The sequence below is a fragment of the Pogoniulus pusillus genome, chromosome 33 (assembly GCF_015220805.1).
Source record: "Pogoniulus pusillus isolate bPogPus1 chromosome 33, bPogPus1.pri, whole genome shotgun sequence".
Lineage (NCBI taxonomy): Eukaryota > Metazoa > Chordata > Aves > Piciformes > Lybiidae > Pogoniulus > Pogoniulus pusillus.
In genome coordinates, this window is record NC_087296.1 from 7,904,550 (window position 1) to 7,930,705 (window position 26,156).

General features: G+C 44.6%; 1 protein-coding gene across 1 annotated transcript in view; it reads left to right on the forward strand.

The window, feature by feature from the left end:
• SLC35F1 (solute carrier family 35 member F1) overlaps window positions 1–26,156 on the forward strand; it is a 224,297-nt gene that overhangs the window by 162,517 nt on the left and 35,624 nt on the right. Inside the window, exons 3-4 of the mRNA XM_064170162.1 lie at window positions 13,737–13,864; window positions 22,957–23,116. Of these exons, the coding sequence (XP_064026232.1) occupies window positions 13,737–13,864; window positions 22,957–23,116 (288 nt within the window). The remainder of the gene's footprint in view (window positions 1–13,736; window positions 13,865–22,956; window positions 23,117–26,156) is intronic.

Consider the following 26,156-nt stretch of genomic DNA (forward strand, 5'->3'; position numbering starts at 1 on the left):
GCCAGTCAGACCCCTCCTCCTCTGGCTGTGCAGTGAAAAAATTCCCTTTGTTTCATGCGTGTGCGGCTGATTGAAGCTATTGTTGTTTAGCCTGGCTCCCTTCTCTTTGTAGCTCACTCAGGGAAAAGCAGGAGTTGAATTGGGGCTTTCTCTCCTCAGAGAACAGCCATGAAGGAAATCAGTCCCATTCCCAATGAAAGACTGCAGTCCCACAGGAGACTGAGTTGGCTATCACTTTCCTTAGCTTTCCAGGTTGGGAATAACGAGATGGTAAATGGAAAAAACTGTACAATGTTTTCTGAATTTGAGGACTTGCATTTAACTCAGGATAGTTATAAGGTGTCTCTAGTTTCAGAAGCTTGCCAGGTCTTGAGTGCTTGTCACTGGTCAGGCCACACCTTGAGTACTGTGTCCAGTTCTGGGCCCCTCAATTCAAGAGAGATGTTGAGGTGCTGGAACATGTCCAGAGAAGGGCAACAAAGCTGGTGAGGGGCCTGGAGCACAAATCCTATGAGGAGAGGTTGAGGGAGCTGGGCCTGTTTAGCCTGGAGAAGAGGAGGCTCAGGGGTGATCTTATTACTGTCTACAACTACCTGAAGGGACATTGTAGCCAGGTAGAGGGTGGCCTCTTCTGCCAGGCAACGAGCAATAGAACAAGGGAACACAGTCTCAAGTTGTGCCAGGGTAGATATAGGCTGGATGTTAGGAGGAAGTTCTTCACAGAGAGAGTGATTGGCATTGGAATGGGCTGCCCAGGGAGGTGGTGGGGTCGCCATGCCTGGAGGTGTTCAAGAAAAGCCTGGCTGAGGCACTTAGTGCCATGGTCTGGTTGACTGGACAGGGCTGGGTGCTAGGTTGGACTGGATGATCTTGGAGGTCTCTTCCAAGCCCTGGTTGATTCTATGATTCCCTTGCTGATTTTGACCCACAAGTTGGCTTCCTCTACAAGAGACAAAACATCTCATGGAGCTCAGCAGCTTTAACTGTTCTCTTTGCACAGATGTTCAGGGTAGCTACTCCAGTCCCTTTCAAGGTATTTAATTACCTGTCAGTTCTCAAAAATTTGGGTCCCTTCACCAGAAGGGCTGTATTCTGACAAAGGCACAGAGTTATAATGGTAGGGTCTGTGAGTGTTGAGTTGTGTCTAGTGGCTTTATCTTACTTCAGGGTGCTCTGATTTAGCTACTGTGGATAGGTTGACTGGACTGTTTACCCAGAATATCTATTTGGAGGCCTGTACTCATCAAACAAATGAAGAAGCCAGGAAACATGAAGAGAAGCAGGGTGCCCTGCACTGGGTATGTAGCATGGGCTGTAGCCCCTTCCCTCTCTCCCCTGGCTTTCCTGACCTCCTCCCCACAGCAGTGCCAAAAGCAGGTTCTGGAAGCAGCCAGAGTGGCACAGTGACACTGCCCAGAGCCTCTCTGAGATCTGGGAATGTGGCACCTGGAGTCTTTGTTGTTCATGACAACCTTTTACCTGGAGTAAGAAATGAGCTTGGTCCTCCAGGGTTTGGTTTTGACAAAGGCATCATTGTTGTCCATCTTTGCATTGCATTCCTTCAGCTCCATCAATCCTCAACAACACCTCTATCAGTCTGGTGGCTGTCTCAAGAGCTCTCTTTAGTAGCTGAGGACAATGCTCCTCAGAGTCACATCATTTTAAGACAAGAACTTTTATTTTAAGCACTCCAATCTATCCTTTTGCTCTTCCAGCCCAAGCTGTTCCCCCTTTGCAACCAGCAAGAGCTGGCAATACCCTAGAGCTCCAATGCAAGCTGTGTGACCTTTCTGTGCCATGCCTCTTCATCTGTAACATTCCAGTGTCTTGTAGAGGTGCCAGCAGTGGGACTATGAACGTATGTAAGTTGCCAGGGCAGAGACAAGCTTGCAAAAAAAGTGGATGGTTGGAATTATTATCTGTTAATAGTTTGAGAGGAATGGAAATGGAATGATTTGTGTATGATTACACCAGCTGTCTCTGGCAGAGCCAGAAGAACCTTCCCTTTTTTTTTAATCTTTCAGATTAATATTTAATAATGTCACTAACAATATTGATTTAATATAACCAACAGTGCTGGCTACCATTTCCAGTGCTGGTGACTTTCCAGGATAAGCACTGCTTCTGCTGCAGACTGCCACTCTCTTCAGCTGGCCCTTCTGCTAGGCTGCTGAAAATCGGGTAGCTGTCAGCTGCTGTTGTCTTTGCCCACCTAGACTGTTGGTGGACTTCTGGCACTGAAGAGAGTACAATATTCCATTTCTGATCTGCTGGGCGCTCTGGCTCCTTTGGCCTTTCAGCTTTGATTAACAGGAGTAATTAATCGTACACTGATGAGGGTTGCGGTGACCAAGCCCACGGCAGTTAGGGGAACAGCATGTAGATGCTGGGGAGCCAAGTGTGAAGAAAGACAGACAACAGGAGAAAGGAGCCACGTGGACTCGTGTTTCTTTGAAGTGACCTTCCAGTGCAGGTCCTTTACTTTTTCATTTCCTTTATTTTGTTCTTCTCCTTATTTGCTCTGAAAAGAGTCAAGCACTCCTTGCAAAGCAATTCATATGTAAAAAGTTTTCACATTGAGATTCATCTGCTAAGGTCTGCAGAGGGGTCTTATTTGCACTGACAGGTTGGCAGCCAGACAGCCTCTCCATTTCCTAAATGAAAGGAGGGTAGCAGCAGGACATCTCCTACCCTCTGCCTTTCGGCGCGGGAAGAGAACCAAAGCCTGGCAAGCAGCAGGTCGGGGGAGCCAGCTATTTAGAAGCTGCAGAAATCCATGGGCACTGGCAATGCCACATACAGTTGGCCTTCTGTGGGAACCCACACAGACAAGTGATAATTTGGATTGGTGATTGTCTGGGATGGGGGATGGGGAGCTTGACCTAGCAGACACAGTTTGCTTGCCTGTTTTGGTTGTTCCTTTTTTAGCATGGCAGTTTCAAATGTGAGATAATGCAAATGTACTTGTAATTCTTGGTTGTAAAAGCAGGGGCAAGCATGGAAATTGAGCATATTCTCCCTTACTCAGTTTTACGTTCTAGCATGTAACCAAGGTGAGAGAACTCACCTTGTACTCTGCACAGTTCTGGGGGCCCCAACACAAGAAGGACATCAAACTGTTAAGAATTAGTTCAGAGGAGGGCAATGATAATGCTCAGAGGGCTGCAGGACTTCTGCTGTGAGGACAGCCTACAAGAGTTGGAGCTCTTCAGCCTGGAGAAGAGAAGGCTTCAAGGAGACCTTGGAGTGGCCTTCCAGTGTCTGAAAGGGAGCTACAGGAAGGCTGGGGAGGGACTATTTATAAGGTCTTGTAATGACAGGACGAGGAGTAATGGGTTTAAACTGGAAGAAGGGAGATTCAAACTAGATGTTAGGAAAGGGTTCTTTTCAGCGAGGGTGGTGAGACACTGGTACAGCTTGCCCAGAGAGGCTGTGGATGCTCTCTCCCTGGAGGTGTTCAAGACCAGGTTGGATGAGGTCTTGAGCAACTTGTTCTAGTGGGCAGTGTCCCAGCCTATGGTGGGGGGTTGGAACTGGATGATCCTTGAGGTCTCTTCCAACCTAAATCATTCTGTGGTTCTCATTTTCCTGTTTACTTCAACCATACCTGTGTGGACAGAGAATGAAGGCCCCTTGAAAATCTCCTTCCTCCCTCATCTCTGCAGTACAAGTGTCAGGTTAAGAACACTAAGGTGAGGGACCCTCAGTCCTGGTGTCAGGGGTATGTTCACTCCTTCCATATTTATCCATGTACAACATCTGTGCCCTATGCATTTTGATCCACGAGACACATGCAGCTGTATCAGGGCAACAATAACAACAAAAAAAGGATTTCTGCTTTTACCCTGAGTTAGTTTGCCAAGCACCAGGAAAATTACTTTGTAAGCTACTACCCAGGTGCAGCACAACTTACATCTCAAGTAAATAGGAGCAAGATCTCTCTGAATGCAGTAACAAATGGTAAATTACCACTACTTGCTCTTAACCCATATTCTCACAACTCTGTACATAGCATACTGAAAAAAAAATCCTGTACATTTACTGTAATGGGCAGCATCCCCTGTGTTGAATATTTCAGCATATGCAAGCCTTTGAAGAAAAGCCCAGTTCAGCTCTGGTGAGTTATAAGTGTGGTTTTTAGTTGCCATTAATCTTGGTATTCCTCTTAGTGTTGTTAAGGGCATTGGGAAGTGGCTGCTGGCTTAAGAAATCCTTAGCTGCATTGCAAATTATGCTTCCAGTGGAAAAAGCTGTAGCATAGAGATGATAACTGTCATGGTTCCTTGTATCTGTAGCTAATTAAAATTTATCTTCCAGCCATTCAAGGGTAAAGTAGTGCTGATGGTGCCTGAAAGTACGTGGCTTCTGGTTAGCCATATATTTGACTGGTCATACACATGTCTTCATGGCCAAACCCTCTGCTGAATCCCAGTCTCACACCACTGCTTGCCTTCCTGTCCAGCACACACATGGCTGGCAGTTCTGCTGGAGGTTGGTCTCTTCTGCCAGGCAAGCAGCAACAGAACAAGGGGACACAGTCTCAAATTGTGCCAGGGCAGGTCTAGGCTGGATGTCAGGAGGAAGTGGTTGGCAGAGAGAGTGATTGGCATTGGAATGGGCTGCCCAGGGAGGTGGGGGAGTCACTGTCCCCTGTTCAAGCAAAGCCTGGATGAGGCACTTAGTGCCATGATCTGGTTGATTGGCTAGGGCTGGGTGCTAGGTTGGACTGGATGATCTTGGAGGTCTCCTCCAACCTGGTTGATTCTATGCAGCTGTTTGCCAGAGCTCATGTTCTTGCGAGATGGGGAGCAGACATTAGCGACATTGCCATAGCCTTAGAAGTCAGATAAATTAGTAGGGTGCCCTGCAGAAGGCCAGAACTCACTTCTTGGTTGCACAAATGGCATTGCAGACTAATAGCAGTAAATATAATTAAGACTAATAGCAGTAAATATAATTAACACCCCTGTCCAGGCTCAGTGTTCCTGTATTTATTTATTCAGTGCAAGCCAGCACTTGACTTTTGCAGATGTATCTTGATAAATGGCCTCTTACCTTTCACTCAATCTTTATTAAATATACTTGGGTGCATTTCAGAGAAAAGTTCTACAATCAATGTTAAAATAAGTCTGCTTTCCATCAAACACAAAGAGAAGCTGTTAACTGTCCTCTGCATAGTCACGAGGTTATTCATCTTGAGAGGAGAAGGGAATGGCAGCCATATGCCTGAAGCAATGCTGTCCTTTTCTACCAGTTCCTTTACAGAGCCCACCCAACTACCTTAAATACCCACACATGCTGGTGGTGCCCCAGCAGACAACTGATAAACAATAAGCAGATCACCAACATTTCTGAGGGCTCAGAAGAACGTTCTTCAGAGGGGGCTCATGTCACAGTGAGTTCATGATGCTAAACTGGACCGTAGGTGGGTGTGAATCCCAGTGGGAAAGCATGACCTGTGATATTTTCTGGTCCAACTGCCAGCTGTCTGTCTTTTCTAGGTGATAATAGACCAAATATGATTGATCTCTGTGATCCAGTAAATGGGTCCTATGGACAAAAGCTTTCACATCACCTCCCAAGGAAACAGAAGATCCTGTCATTATTAGAGAGAATTTGGTCAAGGCAAGTGCAGCAGGAAGTCTAACAACTTGAAGATCACAGTTTCTTGTAACTATTTTACATTAAAAAATGAGTTCTGCTGCAAAATACAAGGAAAAAAAAGGCAAATGGTGGGGAAAAAAAAAAAGAGAAGATAATATCTTTAAAGAACAAAGTCTATAGTAAATTTACCAGATCAAAAAGTGAAGCATTGCTGGATAAAACCCTTATTATCCAGTGTCAAGCCCAATAGCATGTAAATGAATGTAACAGGGATGATGAACTGCTCAAACTTTGGCTAACGCCCTTAGGAACGATAGAGTTGATGAGAATTTGAAGTACAAAAAGGTTTTTAGAGCAATATCATTGCCAGCTTTGAAAGATATTATTAGGGGAAGCTAACAGACTCATTACAATCTTTTTCTTCCTTAAATACAGCTCCTGTGGTTAGGGCTGATGGTGTCCCTCTAAAGAACAGTTAAACTGTGAGAGCAGCTCATATATAAATGATGACAATTCATTCAGGTGGCACTTTGCTACTTTGGATGGTGGTCAAGGAGGTACATTAAAAGTAAAACTATAAAGCAGGCATGACAATAGTTGAGAAAGAACTTGTTCCCTTTCTCGATCTCTGCCTTATGTTAGAGAGCTAGGTAGACCTGGAAGTGGGTGACAAATGAGCTCAGGGGATGGACAGATGGGCCCAGGCCAACCTCATGAAATTCAACAAGGCCAAGTGTAAGGTCCCACACCTGGTTCAGTGCAATCCCAAGCACAGATCCAGGCTGGGTGGGGAATGGCTAAGAGCAGAGCTGAGGAAAAGGACCTGGAGGTCTGGGTTGATGAAAAGCTCAACAGGAGCCAGCAGTGTGAGTGCAGCCCAGACAGCAACTCTGTGCTGGGCTGCAGCAAGAGCAGTGTGGGCAGCAGGGCAAGGGAGGGCATTCTGCCCCTTGGCTCTGTTCTCCTCAGACCCCACCTGGAGTCCTGTGTGCAGTTCTGGAGCCCCCAACACAAGAAGGACATGGAAGTGTTGGAGCCAGTCCAGAGGAGGGCAATGAAGATTCTCAGAGCATGTTCTAGGCTGGATGTTAGGAGGAAGTTGTTGGCAGAGAGAGTGATTGGCATTGGAATGGGCTGCCCAGGGAGGTGGTGGAGTCACCATCCCTGGAGACATTAAAAAGGAGGCTGGATGAGGTGCTTAGTGCCTGCCATGGTTTAGTTAATTAGAAGGGATAAGTGTTAGGTTGGTCTTGATGATCTTTTTTGAATCATAGAATCACAGAATCAACCAGGTTGGAAGAGACCTCCAAGATCATCCAGGCCAACCTAGCATCCAGCCCTGTCCAGTCAACTAGACCATGGCACTAAGTGCCTCATCCAGGCTTGGCTTCAACACTTCCAGGGACAGCGACTCCACCACCTCCCTGGGCAGCCCATTCCAGTGGCAAATCATTCTCTCTGTGAAGAACTTCCTCCTAACTTCCAGCCTATACTTTCCCCAGCACAACTTGAGACTGTGTCCCCTTGTTCTGTTGCTGGTTGCCTGGGAGAAGAGGCCACCCCCCACCTGGCTACAGTCTCCCTTCAAGTAGCTGTAGACAGCAATGAGGTCACGCCTGAGCCTCCTCTTCTCTAGGCTAAACAACCCCAGGTCCCTGATGGTCTTTTCCAACCTGGTTAATTCTGTGATTCTGTAAATGTGGCCAGAATACACCTCTGTGTTTTTTAATCTCTTGGCATAGTAAGAGAGATCATCTTTGTTATATGATATTGCCACGTTTGCCTCCTGCTCCTGGTCCTGTGGTAGGGCTGGATGTCTGTAGTGAAGCAGAGCTGTAGTGGTGAAGTTCTGTCTGCAAGACTCACTGTAATGGGTGAAATGGAAAAGCAACAATTATCTTGTACTTGTGCTTCGTAACTCTTTCAATGAAAGTGGCAGTGAGTAAATTCTAGTGCAGTCTTCCCCCTCTGTGAGACTTCTGCTTCTTCACCACTTAAACACTTGACTCTGGCACTCCCATCAGAGGCAGAGAAGGAGCAGCATGCCCAGCAGCCCTGCCTCTTCATTCTGCCTTCCTCCATGCAGGTCTTCTGCACACATTTAGATTTCCTCTGCTGAGCTCTGTAAAGTAGGAAGACAGCACAGCTCCTTTGATGATCTTGATCTAAATAACAAGTTGTCACCTGAGTTAAAGGGGCGAGAGTGCTGCAGATGAAAGAGAAGTGGTATGCTTATTTCCTGGTCTAGCAGTGCTGTTGTTTTATTCTACCTGTGTCCCAAGCCCATCCACAAATAATTGGGAATTTGCCCTTAATGGCTGTTGGGCTTTTATTTTATTGTACCTCTGTGGCTGTGTGGGTGAATGTGAAACTCAGGCCTCTAAGTGTATTTTTGGTAGACACTGCACAGCTAAAGCCTCTTTTAATTTTCTCTCTAATTTATTTTTAATTTTGCAACCCCCCAGGGGTAAATTCTTATTATATGATGCAAAATCATCTCTTCTACAGAGCAGCTTAGATGTTGGTTTTTAATTTGAGCCAGCAGAGCCCAAGCTGTAGCTTTGTTCTGAACACTGAGAACTCCTCTGCATGTAAGACTGACAAGAGTGTTTCTCACTGCAAAATCAGTAAAACCATGTAAAACCTAAACCTGTCCTTCTAGAAAAGGCAAACAGAGGGGGTTTGTATTTCTCTGTGTTACCAGTCTGTTAGACTGCTGAATCTTAAAGCATTCTCATACTCAATCTGCTTTTAAATCTTCATTAGGTTTGGATTAGGGAATGAAGGCTTAGTGCTCTGAGCAGCTCCACTGCCAGCCGAAGTTAGGGGTTTGTTTTCTGCAAGGAGTTCTCCTCAAATGATGTGCTCTGAAGATGGCATTCCTCTGTGCACTCCTATAAATGCAGTGTGCCCAGGTGGCCAAGAGAGCCAATGGCATCCTGGCCTGCATCAGGAGCAGTGTGGCCAGCAGGACAAGGGAGATTATTCTGCACCTGGACTCAGCACTGCTCAGGCCACACCTTGAGTGCTGTGTCCAGTTCTGGGCTCCTCAATGCAAGAGAGATGTTGAGGTGCTGGAAGGTGTCCAGAGAAGGACAACAAAGCTGGTGAGGGGCTTGGAGTACAGCCCTGTGAGGAGAGGCTGAGGGAGCTGGGGGTGTGCAGCCTGCAGAAGAGGAGACTCAGGGGGGGCCTCATGGCTGTCTGCAACTACATGAAGGGAAGCTGTAGCCAGGTGGAGTTGGTCTCTTCTGCCAGGCAAGCAGCAACAGAACAAGGGGACACAGTCTCAAGTTGTGCCAGGGGAGGTCTAGGCTGGATGTTAGGAGGAAGTTGTTGGCAGAGAGAGTGATTGGCATTGGAATGGGCTGCCCTGGGAGGTGGTGGAGTCACCATCCCTGGAGGTGTTCAAGCCAAGTCTGGCTGGGGCACTTAGTGCCATGATCTGTTTGATTGGCTAGGTCTGGGTGCTTGGTTGGACTGGATGATCTTGGAGGTCTCTTTCAACCTGGTTGATTCTATGATTCTACTTTGACTGACTGAAATGCTGCCTTTAAGCTAACTTGCCCACTTTATGGTTTACTATTTGTTTAGATGGTTGGCTGCAAGCCTTAGTCACAGACAATGCCAAAAACACATGGTCTGACATAATCTCTTCCCTTCATCACATTTTGTGTGAGAGAGATTTCTTTTCAAAACACAGCTTTTCTCATCCTTAGGAATTAGTCTGGAATATAGTGAGTGAAAAAAAGCTTTTAAAACTGCTGTGCCAGCTAGTTCAGGTGTGAACATCTCTGTGAATTAGTTTACTTTGAGTTGGCTTCCATGGAAATAAAAAGCCCCAGATTGTCTCTTTTTGTTTTGTTTTAAAGTGTGAAATTCCCTTCCCTCCCCCAATCCTTTTTCTGCAAAAGTGATGTTTATTTCTATTAAGGATGCAAAGTCTTGAATGAAAAACCTTCTGCTCCTCATTTTAATCATCACAAGTTGAATCAAGGCTTCTCACTTACCTCTCTAACTCCCATTTCTCTTCTCCTTGATGCCATCTGTGATGGCTGCTCTGAAGTCCTGCTCTGCTGGCAGCCCATGGCTTCTGCAGGCTGTCTTCCACTATTGCTCTCTGCTAGGTCACTCTTTCAAAACCATGATATTTGAGTATGGTGGCTTTAGGTCATCCCTGTGTCAAAACTGGGCCTCCACTTGCCTCTTCGTAGATTTGTTCATAGCATTGGACACTGAGCTTTACAAAGGCACTGCGGAACTAAACCAACACACATCAGATCTGTACAGTGCCTGCATAAATGCTTTTTAGCATTGCTTTTTGCTCTGCCCAGCCTCTCAGCTGAAACTGATCTCTTGCAGTCTGGAGCATCTCAGGGCTGTATATCACAGATAAAATACCAATTGCCAAACAGTTTTGTTCTTTCTGCACCTATCAAAGAAAAGTTTGAAAAAGCAAAAGAGAGAGTCACAGGCTCACAGGATGTCAGGGGTTGGAAGGGACTCAAAGAGATAACTGAGTCCAACCCTCCCTGCCAGAGCAGGACCATACAATCTAGCTCAGGGCACACAGGAACACATCCAGACAGGCCTTGAAAGTCTGCAGAGAAGGAGACTCCACAACCTCTCTTGGGAGCCTGTGCCAGTGCTCTGGGACCCTTACAGTCAAGAAGTTGCCCCTTATGTTGAGCTGGAACCTCCTGTGCTGCAATTTACACCCATTGCTCCTTGTCCTATCCCAGAGAGCAGTGAGCAGAGCCTGTACCCCCTCTCCTGACCCCTAGCCCTCAGATACTTATAGACATTTATTAAATCCCCTCTCAGTCTTCTATTTTCCAGACTAAGCAGCCCCAGGTCCCTCAGCCTCTCCTCACCAGGGAGTGCTCCCGACCCCTAATTATCCTCATAGCCCTCTGCTGGACCCTCTCCAGCAGATCCCTGTCCTTAATAACCTGGGGAGCCCAAAACTGAAGGCAGTACTCAAAATGAAGTCTCACCAGGGCAGAGTAGAGTTGCAATTGTGAAAGATCAGGTTTCCATCTCTGGAAATTCTGACATCAACAAGAAATATACTTGTTCTTAAGTTCAACTCCTTTGTCTACATCTGGGCAATGCAGCAATCTGTGGTGGGAAATTGAAGCTGGAGAAAGAAAACACTGGCAAACAAAAGCACCAAAAGAGTCCTAGAGGTGTGTCCATAGCCCTTGCTCAGGCAGCCTAATGTCAGTGCAGTTCTTGGGTAGGTACCACCAAGGCCCTTCTGTAACAAAACCAGATCCAGGTGGGATTTTTACTCTTGGAATAGAGTCTGCAGTTTGACTTTTAACCTTTATCCTTAAAATTGCACACCAAAGTCACTCTGAAATATTAACCATGCCACTCCATGGCTTTTTAAATGTCTTATCTGTGTGGTTTTAGTAAGGATTAGGACATCTAATCTCAAATGCTTTCTTGAAATTACCTCCCTAAATGTATTAAGGAACAAGATATTAAATGTTCTTCTTTCTGCATGTTTGAGTCCTCATAATGCATAAATGTAGTCATAATTCGTATCTGAAAGGCAGGACTTGTTTTTTCTTGATGACCTCTGAGACATTGGTAGCAGGAGAGTGTGGTTTGGTATGGTTGGATGTACTGACTTCTAGCCTATCAGCACCTTCTTGATGCTGTTTCTCTGATGCCTATTGAGAAAAACAGAAAGAAAGAGGGGAAGGGAGGAAGGAGGAAGGAAGAAGGGAGGGAGGAAGGGAGAAAAGGATGGAGGGAAGAAGGAAGGGAGGAAGAAAGGAAGAAAGAGAGGGGGAAAAGGAGGACAAGAGAGAGGGAGGGAGGAAGAAAGAGAGGGAGAAAAGGATGGAGGGAGAAAGGAAGGGAGAAAGGAAAGAAAGAAAGGGAGGAAGAGAGGGAGGGAGAAAACAGAGAGGGAGAAAAGGAGGAAGAGGGGGAGGGAGGGAAAAAGAGGGAGAAAAGGAGGGAGGAAGTAAGAGGGAAGAAAGGAAGAAAGACAGGGAGAAAAGGATGAAAAGAAGAAGGAAGGAAGGAAGGAAGGAAGGAAGGAAGGAAGGAAGGAAGGAAGGAAGGAAGGAAGGAAGGAAGGAAGGAAGGAAGGAAGGAAGGAAGGAAGGAAGGAAGGAAGGAAGGAAGGAAGAAAGGGAAGAGAGGGAGAGAAGAAGAAAGAGAGGGAGAGAAGAAGAAAGAGAGGGAGAAAAAGGTGGAGGAAGAAAGGAAGGGAGGAAGAAAGAAAGGGAGAAAAGGAGGAAGAGAGGGAGGGAGGAAAAAGAGGAAGAAAAGGAGGAAGAGAGGGAGGAAAAAGAGGAAGAAAAGGAGGAAGAGATGGAGGCAGGAAAAAAGAGAAAAAAGGAGGAAGGGAGGAAGAAAGGGAGCACAAGAGGGAGGAAAGCAGGCAGGCTGGCTTTTCAGCACTGAGAGTTTGTCAGTCTGTCATTATCACTGTAACAAATAAATCTGTTGTTGCCTAATAATATCCCTCTGGCAGCGTGTGTGTGAGCGTATGTTAATGAACAGACGTCAAATGATTCAGATGCTTTGTTCAGGTAAATACCCGTGCAAGCCACTCAGCACAGCCAAGATTTAATATCTCTGTCAGCTTTTGGAGCAATTATCCATGTTTTCTTTGATTGCATCTTCTAAGATCTGAAGTATTCCTGTGCTGCAGAGAGCCTGACGTTTCTGGCACACATATGTATCATAGAATCAGCCAGGTTGGAAGAGACCTCCAAGATCATCCAGTCCAACCTAGCATCCAGCCCTAACCAATCAACTAGACCATGGCACTAAGTGCCTCATCCAGTCTTTTCTTGAAGACCCCCAGGGACAGTGCCTCCACCACCTCCCTGGGCAGCCCAGGTCTATCTGAAGCAGAGAGTGAGCACATCATCATGAGTGAAAAACAAGGGGCAACTGGGAAGGCTTGAGCAAGCTTTGGTGGCAATTGACTATAATGTTCCTTCTCTTTGTGTATTCTTCACCACTCATTTTGATAATCACAGGCCTGAAGAAAGGCTGCAGGGACATGAACAAACCTCAGAAAAATGGTCACCTTTGTAAAAAACTTTAAACCAGCTGAAATTCCATTTGAACTTTGGCAGTACAGATCAACCCTACAGAGATCCCTCTTTAGGCTACAGGCTCTTGAAGACCTCCAGCTGTACTGTGTGCACTCTTAGTGCCCCTTTCACACTGGGGTCCTATCATGTCTGGAGCTTATCGTAATGCAAACAAGTAGCAAGTTTGCCCACTCTCACTAATGAATTGGTTTCCTTCAAGCAGAGGACAAAACCAATCCCTAGCCTAGCACTGAGGAATGTTTTGACCTTTTGAAAGATGTGAGTTTGATCTGCAGGACATATTGTGCTGTCAGTAGAAGGCAGCAAACCTGCCCGCTTCAGGAATCGATCCTGAAAGCAGAGCAACCTGTCATGCCAAATCTGTTTGCCTCAGTGCAGCCTTTCTCTAAACAGCTCTGATCTCTTGAAGTTCCTGGATCGTAGCAGCCATCCTTGGAAGAGGATCTGTAATCTGCTCAATGGCAATGCTGTTTCTCTCCTGCTCTAATATTCCATCACATTTGCAAATGCCAGTAATCTCCTACTCTAACAAAACCCTCTTGCATCCTCTGTATGGAAAATGTAAATGTAGTAATGAACTGCTCCAATCTTCAGCATTTCATAGGTCTATATGAAAAACTAAGAGCACATTTACCCAAGCCTTGAATTGTTTTTCCTGGTGTCCTTTACATCTGAAGTCAAGTGAGAATCTGACCCTCACATATTACAGAGTTTCACAGAATCACACAATTTCTTAGCTTGGAAAAGACCTTCAAGATCATTGAGTCCAATCATTAGTTTCACACTGACAAGTCCTTGACTGAACCAAATCCCTCAGCACAACATCTAGTCGCTGTGCATCTCTATGGTTGGTTGCTTCACCGAGCTGGCTTTTTTAATACCTGTGAGACAAGTAGGAAAAGGGAGTTTTCATCTCCTTGCAGTACTTCTGGGTGTGGTGCTTTTCAACTGCATATTGTGTGTGCAAGAGATCTGTAGACAATTTCTGCTAACAGGCATGTTGTTTTGTGTGTCTCACATAATTCTTCTTGTTTCTTACCACAGGAGAAGAAAACTTGCTGGCAATTTTGAAAAGGAGATGGTGGAAGTACATGATCCTGGGGATAATAGATATAGAAGCCAATTACTTGGTAGTCAAAGCTTATCAGTACACCACTCTTACTAGTGTACAGGTAAGAACTGAAAGGATTTTCCACTTTTGAGGTAAGATAATAGGCCAAATGGGACCAAGGGTTCAATGCCCGTTGACTTCAGTGCTGCCTGTGTCTTCTGTGTACTCTGTAATGCTGTCTCATAAACCACATTTTTTTCATATTGGATTATTTTTATTACTCAAGATTTTCCAAATTGTACCCAAATGCACTGATTTTCATTTTATTTCTTGTGCTAAACCATTCACAATCTTTTTTTGGGGCATTATCTATTTAATTTCGCCCTTGAGGGAAATTATTTCAGATGGCTTGAAGCGTTTTTTTTTAATCAATTTATGTTGCACTTGGAAGAAACTCCATCACTTCTTTTAGCATTCCATGATTAGATCTAAGTTTAAAAGTTGAGTGGTGAGCAGACCCTGACTGGACACCGGGTGCCTAACATCTCCACTCTAGCACATACCTCCTCAGCTGGACAGAAGAAAGAAAGTATCATACAATCAACCAGGTTGGAAGAGACCTCCAAGATCATCCAGTCCAACCCTATCCAGTCAACTAGACCATGGCATCAAGTGCCTCAGTACAATAAAAAGCTCCTGGGTCAAGATAAGGACAGGGAAAGAGAGCCACCCTACTAAGTAAACCTTGCCTCACACACCCAGAATATTTAGGCTTCCATAATTGGATCTGAGTGCAAAAATTGTCTTTAAGTAGAATGAATGTGGCTATGATGAAGCAGCAAGAGCTAGATGATGCTTAGCTGCAGCTATCAAAAGGTGTACTCTCCCTTAAAAATTATCTATGCAGTGAACAAAAGCTAAGATCCAACCTGTGTATTCTAAATGCAAACACAGAAGGATCTAATATCTTCCCCATTTAAGTGGAGAAGTGAATAATAGAAACATTTCAAAGAGACTGGAATTTGTCTGCCTTGGGAAATCATTGCATACTTCATTCCCACTTGTTCTAAAACAAACACATTCCCTTTTTGCATTATCTCTGAATAAGTGGACAACGTTAGATACTATCCAATGTATTTTACACCTTATTTGCCTGAAGTATGCTTTAGAGCCAGTAAAACAGAGGAGTGCCAGTTAATGTTTTGCAGGATCAAAGCTAATTAGAAGTATGTATCTTCCATAGTGAAAAGTTATATTGGAAAATACTGTGCTTAATTAACTGAATCACAGAATAGATTCATAGAATCAGCCAGACTGGAACCAGAGACCTCCAAGATCATCCAGTCCAACCTAGCACCCAGCCCTAGCCAGTCAACTGGACTGTGGCACTCAGTGCCCCATCCAGTTTTTGATTGAACACCTCCAGGGATGGAGACTCTACAACCTCCCTGGGAAAGAATAAGAAGAATCAGAAGGCAAATTAGAAGAAAACTGTGAATTCAGGCAATCTGAATGTGACATTCATGCTATGTGCTCTCCAGTGCCTCTGCCAGCAGAGTCTTGCTTAAAGAATTCTTTGAAATGTGCCCAGATGATGTATTATTGTTTTTAACACTTTTCTAAATCAGACTCTCAGTATAGGCTGAAGCATAAATCAGTGTAAACTTCATCCTGTCTCATTTTATAGCTTCAAGAGAAAAGCAAAGCTGAATTGCTTCTTTTGCATGTTCACTCACAGCCAGTAGGAAGAGTGGACTGAGCAAGATGATCCAGATCATCTCCCACAGCCACCAACAAGCACATGCCAGCAGTTTGGCTGGATCTGTGAAATACTGATTCCAGAAGATGCACACCCTCCTGCTTTTCTGTCATGAGCATGACCTTTAGAGTAAGAGATCAAAAACAACATCATGAGGAGGAGGAAGTAGCCAGGAGAGTTCAAGGGCATTGCCTGTGCCTCAGCAGGGAATTGGCTGAAATGAGTCACGATCCCTTTTTAGACTGAGCAAGGGGAAGGATGGAACAGGAGGACAAAATTTACCCTTAACTTTCAGGACTGCTCATGATAATGCTTTCCATGTTTATCTTAATGGTTTTTAAAACAACCCCAGCACAAGCCTATGGATGGTTTAATAAATGTTCCAGAAGAGTGTTTTCACTACTATTTAGAGACACCTTTTATACAGCAGATAAAATTATTTTCCCTGGAGGGAATTAGAAGGTTCTGAAGTTCTTGGAGTTATTTAGATTTAGGTATTTCATTTATTTGAAACTACATTTTTATCTCAGCTTGCCTGTGCTGCATTTACAATGTACTACACACATGCACCCTATCAAGTCCTCAGGTCTTCCTCTAAGCCTGTTCTGACACTAGCATTGGTAACCTTTGCTGCCAGGTGAGTGCCAAGCAGTGATGTCACACAGAATGCATTGGGCTGGAAGGCAACCTCAAAGGTCATCTAGTCCAACCCCTCTACAGTAAGCAGGGACACCTCCAACTAGATTGGGCTGCTGAGTTGCTCCATCAAGTTTGACCTTGAATGTCTCCAGAGATGGGGCCTCAAACATGTCTTATGAGGTTAGAGGGCAGGCTGCCCTCTCCTGTCCCTCCCATTGTCCCCACATCAATTAGCTCTGATTCTGCAATACACTCTTCTATCCACTGTTGTGTTGTACTCTCTAGAGGTGATGTTATCCTTTCCTGTGTTATGTCATCACCTAGAAACCTGGACTATTTCTGCAACATTTTGCATAGTCTCTCCTCACCGGTAGTGATAGAACAAGAGGGAATGGCCTCAAACTGTGACTGGATAGGTTTAGACTGAACATTAGCTAAAAAAAGAGTGGTTAGGCATTGGAATGGGCTGCCCAGGGAAGTGGTTGAGTCCCCAGCCCTCAGTGTGTTTAAAAGACATTTGGATGTGGTGCTTAGGGATGCAGTTTAGGGTGCATCTTGTAGAGCAGGGTTATCAGTTGGACTTGGTGATCCTAAGGAGCTTTTCCAATGAGAATGTTTCTGTGATTCTGTGGTGCTGTAGAACATCCATACAATGTCACAAGAAACAAGGCACTGTCAAAGAGTGATGCTCATGCTCCCAAATAGTTACTTATCTGGTAATTTATTCCTTGGGCAATCAAGCCTTTGATTGACATAATGAAAACAAAGGTAGTAAAAGCTGGGATTTATAGACACCAAGAGACAGACAATAAAAACCACATTGCTGATGTTCTTGGCTACTCTTAGATCGCTGTAAGGCTCAGCAGTACATCATACTTCCAATTACCTCTGGCAGTTTTCATACCTCAACGACTGCCACTAGAAAAGCAAAGGAGTCAGCAGTAAGTGCCTGTAATAATAGGAGTGCTGGATGGCAATAGACTTTGCTTTGTTCTTTGTCCCTGTGGAGTCAGTGTGCGTTGAGGCAGAAGGTTTGAGATAACTTTGAAGCATATTTGGGAGGCAAGGAGCAGGGGATGTGCAATATTGAAGTTGTTGATCCAGTTTGTCCAGTGCCAGCTAACATAAAATATCTCAAAATCAGACCTAAATTCCACTTTCCTGTTTTGCTCCAGGATACTGAAGGAATATTGCAATGCAACAAGGTTTGCAGGGCAAAACACTCTGCAGAAGCATTGCATACTACACGTTTATACTCAGAGAGCCTGTTTGCTGTTTGATGCATCTGGTTTATTATTGCACTTCCAGTTGCTGTTCTGTCTTTTAACTGTTACACACCTGCAGTTCGCAAGCTCACCCTTACAATATCCTCAGTCTCTGTGTATGATTTCAGTCAGCTGAGCTCTCAGTATCTGGAGCTCCTGCCTCTAAAGGCAAAATTCACTCTGAGCCAAACTTTTTACTAACATAAACATGCAAAATCTCATTAAAGTCAGTGAAGCTGTGCTCTTTACAACGGCAGAGACTTTGGCATTTTGTGCCCATTTTACACGTGTGATGTGAAGGAGCTTCTAATAAATAACCTTGAGGAAATGGTCTTCAAAGCCACATTCAGTCATCTTACCTGCAAAACAGCAAACATATTTCTTTCCTGCAGAAACAACATGACTACTGGCAGAGTTGTTTCCTGGTTTACAATGATCTTTTTCTGGCAGCAGTATGTAAAATACAGGCAAAGAGCAACAGAGCAAGAGGACACAGTCTCTAGTTGTACTGGGGGAGATATAGGCTGGATGTTAGGAGGAAGTTCTTTACAGGGAGAGTGATTGGCATTGAAATGGGCTGCCCAGGGAGGTGGGGGAGTCATCATCCCTGGAGGTGTTCCAAAAGAAACTGGATGAGGCACTTAGTGCCATGGTCCAGTTGATTGTCTAGGGCTGGGTGCTAGGTTGGACTGGATGATCTTGGAGGTCTCTTCCAACCTGCTTGATTCTATGAAAATCAGAGGAAGAAAGCAATTGAAGGAAAGGCCATTTCAGTTGTATGGTAACTCTTATATTTGAGCAGACCTTTCATAAACACAGGCAGAGTGCATGTATCAAGAGGAGAGGTTCAAAAGTTTTCCCCAAGAGATGATACCTTATGTTGGTAGTAAAGTGTGTTGAAGTTGAAAGAAAAGGAACTGTGTCTTAGATGTGACAACCACCTCCCAAACTGGGAGCAGTCTTCTGGCTTCTGTTACTTCACTGCCATGGAAATGAAACATTTTTGTATTGTTTTTTTTTAAACCAAGGACTTCACTAACTGATTCTTTCAGCTGTCTCCCTACCTGGAGTGCCCTAAATTTGAACTGGATAAAATTATTAATAGTTCTTAAATTATTTCTGTGTTTGTATCAAAACAATGCCACTAAGTGAGTAAGTTGTGATGAGGTGGCAACCAGAAACACAAAAGGTACAAACAGTGCTTCTTTTTAATTTCAGTTACTTGGAATAACCCTGTGAGAGATGCTGCCAGCATCCACACATCCCCTGCAGCAGGTTGTGGTTGCAGAGTAGCATAACAGCCATGCAGTGCCCCCGGCAGTCAGCAGCCAGCTCTGTGAGGGTTCACGTCTTGGCTGCTTTTGTACAGTGGAACCAAATCTGCATGGCATTGTGAAGGGAGTGTGGAAAATGGAATAGAAAGAGCCCTGAAGTGGGAATAAAACCCTTTTTTTTATCCTTTGAAAAAGCAAAGGAAATGTTTTAAAGTGTGTCTCTTAGTGGATACAGCAACTTAGCAGGTTGCATGCTGCAATTCAGTCACCATCACATGTACACGACCATGGAACGTTGGATGGATGTGACACTGATTTGACTGATCTCTCTGCACTGGCGAGTAGGCTGAGTGTAGGGTGCAGCTGATTCTCTGTGTGATTTGCTGGAGGGTAGCACTAATGAGAAACCCCTAATGTGGAAAAAAGAGGCTTGTAACTGAGAGGAAAAGAAATCCCATGAATGTTTAAAAAGGGAGATTCAGCTCAGCTGTTCCCATAGGGAGTTTGCTGACCAGCTTTTTCTTTTTGATGTTGCTGCAGATCAGCAATTCACCCTCTGTATTGCAGACCTCTCTTCTAAAGCTTGCCAGCTCTCTTTTCCAGTGACTAACAGCGTGTTCTTGCTATAGATGTGCAAACACATGCTGAATGTGGGAGAAACTGGATGTTTACTCGCAGCAAGAGAGTGTTTGTCTGTGATTCACAAGTATAATAAAGTCAATATAGTTTAACAAACAAGTAATCAGCAAATAAGCTTCAGTGTTGTGTGTCATCCACAGAGTTGGATTCAGTGTGGTATCTTTTAGAGTTAAATAATAATCTTCAGTCTCCACAAGAAGGAGTTTCTGTAGTGTGGTGAATCAATAGGCTATGTATTTTTGTTTCCTGCCTTCTAAAGTAGCCCCAAAAGAAAGAGACCCACAGACAAACACGGCAGCATCACAGAACATTGTCGGTGCCACACACTTGTCTCAGTGCTGTCATCTCCCCGTGGCAAAATAGGAAATGTGTTTGCTTTTAGTTGAGTGAGATCTGATAGTTTCAGTTGCTAACAGGAACACTGATTGAAACATAGTTGCTCATTAATTTCATATAATGACATGGTGTAGGCAACACCTTTTAAATAAGCAATTAAGAAGAAGGGAAATATTGAAGACAATTGTTAGGGAATTACTGGTAAACAACTGAGCTTTACCTACTATAAATGAAATTCAAGCTAAGCATAATTTATCATTGCTATTGTAAAAGCTTTATAATTAGAAAAATTGTAATTAAGTATAATGTATTTTCTTCATAGCTGAAATAGCAAATAGCAGGCAAAAGAAAGAGGGGGAAAAATAAACCAGAAAGCCCTACTGCAGGTTAGGTGATCTGCAGTCCTACATCTTTTGTCTGTAGAATAGGTGTGCATTTTTCCATCTGCAAGACAGGTTTATCTGAGGGGAAAAGAGAAAAGAAATTAAAAGAAAAGCGAAGGGAAGGGAAAAGAGAAGGGAAGGGAAAAGAAAAGGGAAAAGATAAAATAAAAGAAAAGAGACAGAAAGGGAAAGGGAAATCGAAAAGGGAAAATGAAAGAAAAGAGAAAAGAAAAGGGAAGGGAAAAGAAAAAGGGGAAATGAAAGAAAAGGGAAAAGAAAAGAGAAGAAAGAAAAGGAAAAAGAGAAAAGAAAATGGGAAAATGAAAGAAAAGGGAGAAGAAAGAAAAGGGAAAAGAAAAGGGAAAAGAAAAGAGAAGAAAGAAAAGGAAAAAGAGAAAAGAAAACAGGAAAATGAAAGAAAAGAGAAAAGAAAAGGGAGAAGAAAGAAAAGGAAAAAGAAAAGAGAAGAAAGAAAAGGGAAAATAAAAGAGAAAAAAGGGAAAATAAAAGAAAAGATAAGAAAGAAAAGGGAAAATAAAAGGGAAGATAAAAGAAAAGGGAAAATATAAGAAAAGAGAAGACGAAAAGAAAAGATAAGGGAAGAGAAAAGAGAAAAGGAGAGAAGCGGAGGGGAGGGAAGGGGGTGGTGGAGGAGCTGAGGGGAATGATTTTAGTCCTGGAGAAATGAAATGCAAAGCAATGCTTGGAAAAATAGTTAAGCAATACACACTTATTGCTTCTATTGTAGCACCCTAATTTATTTCTGTCTACCTCCAAGTTTAATTATCACTATAAAGTAAGCACAGTTCAAGAACTATATATATAATGCCAATGAACATTACTTGTGTTTAATGCTTATATCTATTCATGCTGCTGTTTTCCAAACAGCAGTTTGTGGATTAGACCTCAGTCTACCCAGCCTCAAAGGGGTATTTTTCAGCTGCTGTCAGCATTGTTTGTTTGTAGCAGGTCCTGAGCATGCATCCTTTCATGTTAGTGTTTAAAAGACACAAGTTCACATACTTGAAAGCATAGGTGTGTTTAAATATTGATGGAATAAGAGGGTTTTTTTAATCTCCCTCAAAAGACTCTTTGTGGGAATTTCCATGTTGAAGTACCCATGTTGCAGGTGCAAATGGTTTTTAAAAGTGCCCCCTGGCATATCTGAAATTCACAACAAAATGTTCTTTTTTCTGGACTAAACAGTATCACAGTATCACAGTATCACCAAGGTTGGAAGAGACCTCACAGATCATCAAGTCCAACCCTTCACCACAGAGCTCAAGGCTAGACCACGGCACCAAGTGCCACGTCCAACCTTGCCTTGAACTGCCCCAGGGACAGCGACTCCACCACCTCCCCAGGCAGCCCATTCCAGTGTCCAAACAAAGCAGACCTCATCAGAGCTCCTGTTCCACAGCATTCCAGATGTCAGGGGTTAAAAATATCCACTGTGTCACTCTGTGTCTCCTGAGAGACAGTAGTTAGGGGCTGAAGAATGTACCCAGCAGATCAAGAGGGGTTCTCTTCTGCCTCTACTCTGCCCTGGGGAGACCTCATCTTGAGTGCCGCCTTCAGTTTTGGGCTTCCCAGTTGAAGAGGGAGAGAGATCTGCTGGAGAGGGTCCAGTGGAGGGCTGCGAGGATGGTTAGGGGACTGGAAGACACTGCCTTATGAGGAGAGGCTGAGGGACCTGGGGCTGCTTAGTGTGGAGAAGACTGAGAGAGGATTTAATCAATGTTTATAACTATCTGAGGGCTGGGGGTCAGGAGAGGGGGACAGCCTCTGCTCACTGCTCCCTGGGATAGGACAAGCAGCAATGGATGGAAGCTGCAGCGCAGAAGGTTCCAGCTCAACACAAGGGGCAACTTCTTGACTTTAAGGGTCACAGAGCACTGGCACAGGCTGCCCAGAGAGGTTGTGGAGTCTCCTTCTCTGGAGACTTTCAAGGCCTGCTTGGATGTGTTCCTGTGTGACCTGAGCTAGATTATATGATCCTGCTCTGGCAGGGGAGTTGGACTCAGTTATCTCTTTGAGTCCCTTCCAACCCCTGACATCCTGTGATCATCATGTACTGGAACCCTTCCCAGTGCAACAGATGATTATCTTTTTAGGGAGTGACATTAAAGTCAAGTTTCTTTGTGTGTTTTTGTAACCAGGATTTTTGGGTTTGGTGAGATCTCAGTGGCTCTAAAATATATTTCATTTTGAAAATGTCAAGTTCCTTCCACAACCTTTGGATGCATTTCTTTTTTTTCCCCTTCATGGCTTCTCTGGATTTCACTGAATAAAAAAAACAACCCAGACAATTAAAATTGTGATTCTTACCCAGGATCTGTTGGCAAGAAGACTGCACTGTAAGCCAGGTGGGGGTTTGTGGTTTGGTTTTGTTTTCTTTGGAGACATATGGAATTATTTTTGATGAGTTAACAGTCCCCACAGGGAGCAGATTTTTCATAAGTATTCTGCATGCAGGAACTTCTTGATTTATATGACCAGACTTAATAAATCTGGTCCATTTGTGCTTTATGAGCATCGCTGCTAAATGAACCTGAAGTGATTGAATCAAAGCATATGTCTGGACTGCAGGAAAACTGCCCTCAGCCTTTGCCCATTAATGACCAGAGGTGAGGACCACATGGAGTGGTGTGGCTCTCCTTTGGCCCAGGTTTCCTTCCCATGGATTTGAAATGAGCCAAGTGGTGCTTTGGGATGTTACCACAGAACAACAACTCTCCTCAGTTTCTGGAATAGTCATGAACTGAACAGTCCTCTCCTCAGTCTGATGGATGGCATAACCACTTGAATACACTTTCAGCCTGGTACAAAGTGCTATTACTCATCTGGAGTCTACCTTAGTATTTTAGGGCAAAGTGCTAGCAGGTTATTTGCTGATTTTTCCTTCTTTCTCTTGACAGCTCCTAGACTGCTTTGTCATCCCAGTGGTGATACTGCTCTCCTGGTTCTTCTTACTGGTACGATACAAGGCAGTACATTTCATTGGGATCGTGGTCTGTATTCTGGGCATGGGCTGCATGGCAGGAGCGGATGTCCTGGTTGGGAGACAGCAAGGAGCAGGTAAGCAATGATTGGATGGATTGTATGACCAGGTTCTCTTCAGAGGACCTATTGACCAGAACAGGTCAGGTTCAGACAGTATCGCAGAATACATCTGATTTGAAGAGACCCAAAAGATCATCCAGTACAAGCCTTGACCCAGCACTTCAGGGTTAACACTAAACCACATCCCAAAGCACGAGGTTCACACTTGAACATGCCCAGAGAAGGGGACTACGGCACTGCTATGGGCAGGCCGTTCCAGTGTTCAATAATGCTTTCAGTGAAGAAACATATCCAGCCTGAACCTCCTCTGGTGCAGCTTGTAACTATTTCCTCTGGTCCTGTCACTTGCCCTCAAGCAGAAGAGGCTGGACTCCTCTTCCTCACTCCAGTTGCAATGAGCAATGAGAATCACAGGATTAAACAGGTTGGAAAAGACCTCTGGGATCATTGACTCCAACCTACCACCCAACCCTTCCACTTGACTAAACTATGGCACCGACTGCCTCCAGGTCTCCCCTCAGGCTCCTCTGTAGACAAAACCAAAATGGATAAACTGACAAGAAACTTTGTTCTTACATGGGTCACAGCACAGCTCTTTGTCATAAAGCACAGAGACCAAAAATGTGTGAAGACTTAGAAACCAGAAGTGCTGCAAATGGGCTCTGTTTCTGCAGTGCAGGTCACACATTGTGCAGGCTTGGGGGACCAGCTAAATACTTGTAGTTTCATTCTGGTTTGGCTTAGTTATTTGACTGCAAACCTCAAGACACCTCCTTTCCAAACTGGCTACACTTTTAACTTATAAGCACCTCTCACAACTATGATGTGCTCTGACTTCTCAACTTTGCTCCTTTTCATATGGAAGCAGGGTTGCTGGGTAGATGCTGAAAGAAATCAAACCTACAGACAAGCTGTACTGGCTGGATTTTGCACACACTCTGAGTAAAGGTCTGGGGTTTGCCTGTGTCTTTGTTGAGGAGAACTTTCTTGTGTGTAAAATCATAGAGTCATAGAATCGACCAGGTTGGAGGAGACCTCCAAGATCATCCAGGGCAACCTAGCACCCAGCCCTAGCCAGTCAACCAGACCATGGCACCGAGTGCCTCATCCAGGCTTTTCTTGAACACCTCCAGGGACAGCAACTCCACCACCTCCCTGAGCAGCCCATTCCAATGCCAATCACTCTCTCTGCCAACAACTTCCTCCTAATATCCAGCCTAGACCTACCCTGGCACAACTTGAGACTGTGTCTCCTTGTTCTATTGCTGGTTGCCTGGTAGAAGAGGCCACCCCCCACCTGGCTAATATGTCCCTTCAGGTAATTCTAGACAGCAATGAGCTCACTCCTGAGCCTCCTCTCCTCCAGGCTGCACACCCCCAGCTCCCTCAGCTTCTCCTCACAAGGACTGTGTTCCAGGCCCTTCACCAGCTTTATTGCCCTTCTCTGGACACCTTCCAGCACCTCAACATCTCTCTTGATTTGAGGGGTCCAGAACTGGACACGGTACTCAAGGTGTGTTCTTTTTCACATGCAGCATCATATGAGCAATGTGTATGTAGCTATTAATGCAGACCAGACAGAGCTAGATTTCATCGATCAGCTTCCTCTGTCACATTGATTACCCTAGTGCAAAACCAAATGATGTGGGAAGGCTGGAAATTCTTTTCAAAGATTGTCAATTAGGCACAGTTTTCATTCTTAATTAAAAGCACTGAATTGCGAGCTGAGCATAATACTCTGGGATTTAAAATTCTTGACTCAGCTTTCTGAATACAAATGCAAGTGCTGTAAGGACTGCATTTGCCAGAATGCTACTAAATAAAACAAGAGAGTTTGTGCCAGCATTTGCTGCATCTCCCTGCCCCCTTTTACCCTTGTCCTTTAGCCTAAAGGAAGATTTTTTTTGGTTCATTGGTGTCCTCCAGCAGTAACCTTTCCCTAGGTAAAAGGGAAAGAATATGTTCTGTACTACAAAAGCACCCAGTCAAAGCAGTATATGGAATGACTACTTTCAGAGGGATTGTGATTCTAACCCTGGGATTTGAACATTGTGTATCCCAATCATCTGGGAAGTCACCTGCTAGGTCAGGTAAGTTGTGGATCTGCAGGAGCGAGTGGGGCAGTGAACCTCAGAGGACAGGGAACAGCCTGAAGAACACTAACTTTGCTGTCCAACTGCAATGATTAGATTTTATTTGTGTATTTATTACCAAAGCACCAGTATAACTGCTAGGTGTGTCAGAAAGAATATGTTAACAGGCACTACTTCCTTGTAATTCAAACCTGTGCACAACTGTGTCTGTGCTTATTGCTACACAGAGACTTAAGGAGTTGGGTTTTATAGCCTTATCACCCAGACATGCAACAGGAGTTCAAAGTAACCATGGCATCCTGGTCTGGATCAGGAACAGTGTGGCCAGTAGGACAAGGGAGGTTATTCTACCCCTGTGCTCAGCACTGGTCAGGCCACACCTTGAGTACTGTGGCCAGTTCTGGGCCCCTCAATTCAAGAGAGATGTTGAAGTACCAAACGTGTCCACAGGAGGGCGACAAAGCTGATGAGGGGCCTGGAGCACAGCCCTGTGAGGAGAGGCTGAGGGAGCTGGGGGTGTGCAGCCTGCAGAAGAGGAGGCTCAGGGCAGACCTCATTGCTGTCTGCAACTACCTGAAGTGAGGCTGTAGCCAGGTGGGGTTGGTTTCTTCTACCAGGTAACCAGTACCAGCAGAAGGGGACACAGTCTGGAGTTGTGCCAGGGGAGGTCTAGGCTGGATGTTAGGAGGAAGTTGTTGGCAGAGAGAGTGATTGGCATTGGAATGGGCTGCCCAGGGAGGTGGTGGAGTCACCATCCCTGGAGGTGTTGAAGAAAAGCCTGGCTGAGGCACTTAGTGCCATGGTCTGGTTGACTGGCTAGGGCTGGGTGCTAGGTTGGCCTGGATGATCTTGGAGGTCTCTTCCAACCTGCTTGATTCTATGATCCTATGATCCAGAAAAACCCTGATCTGTTGAGACCTGCCTAATGGAAATCCTTATTCTTCACTATTTCTTGCTGGCTT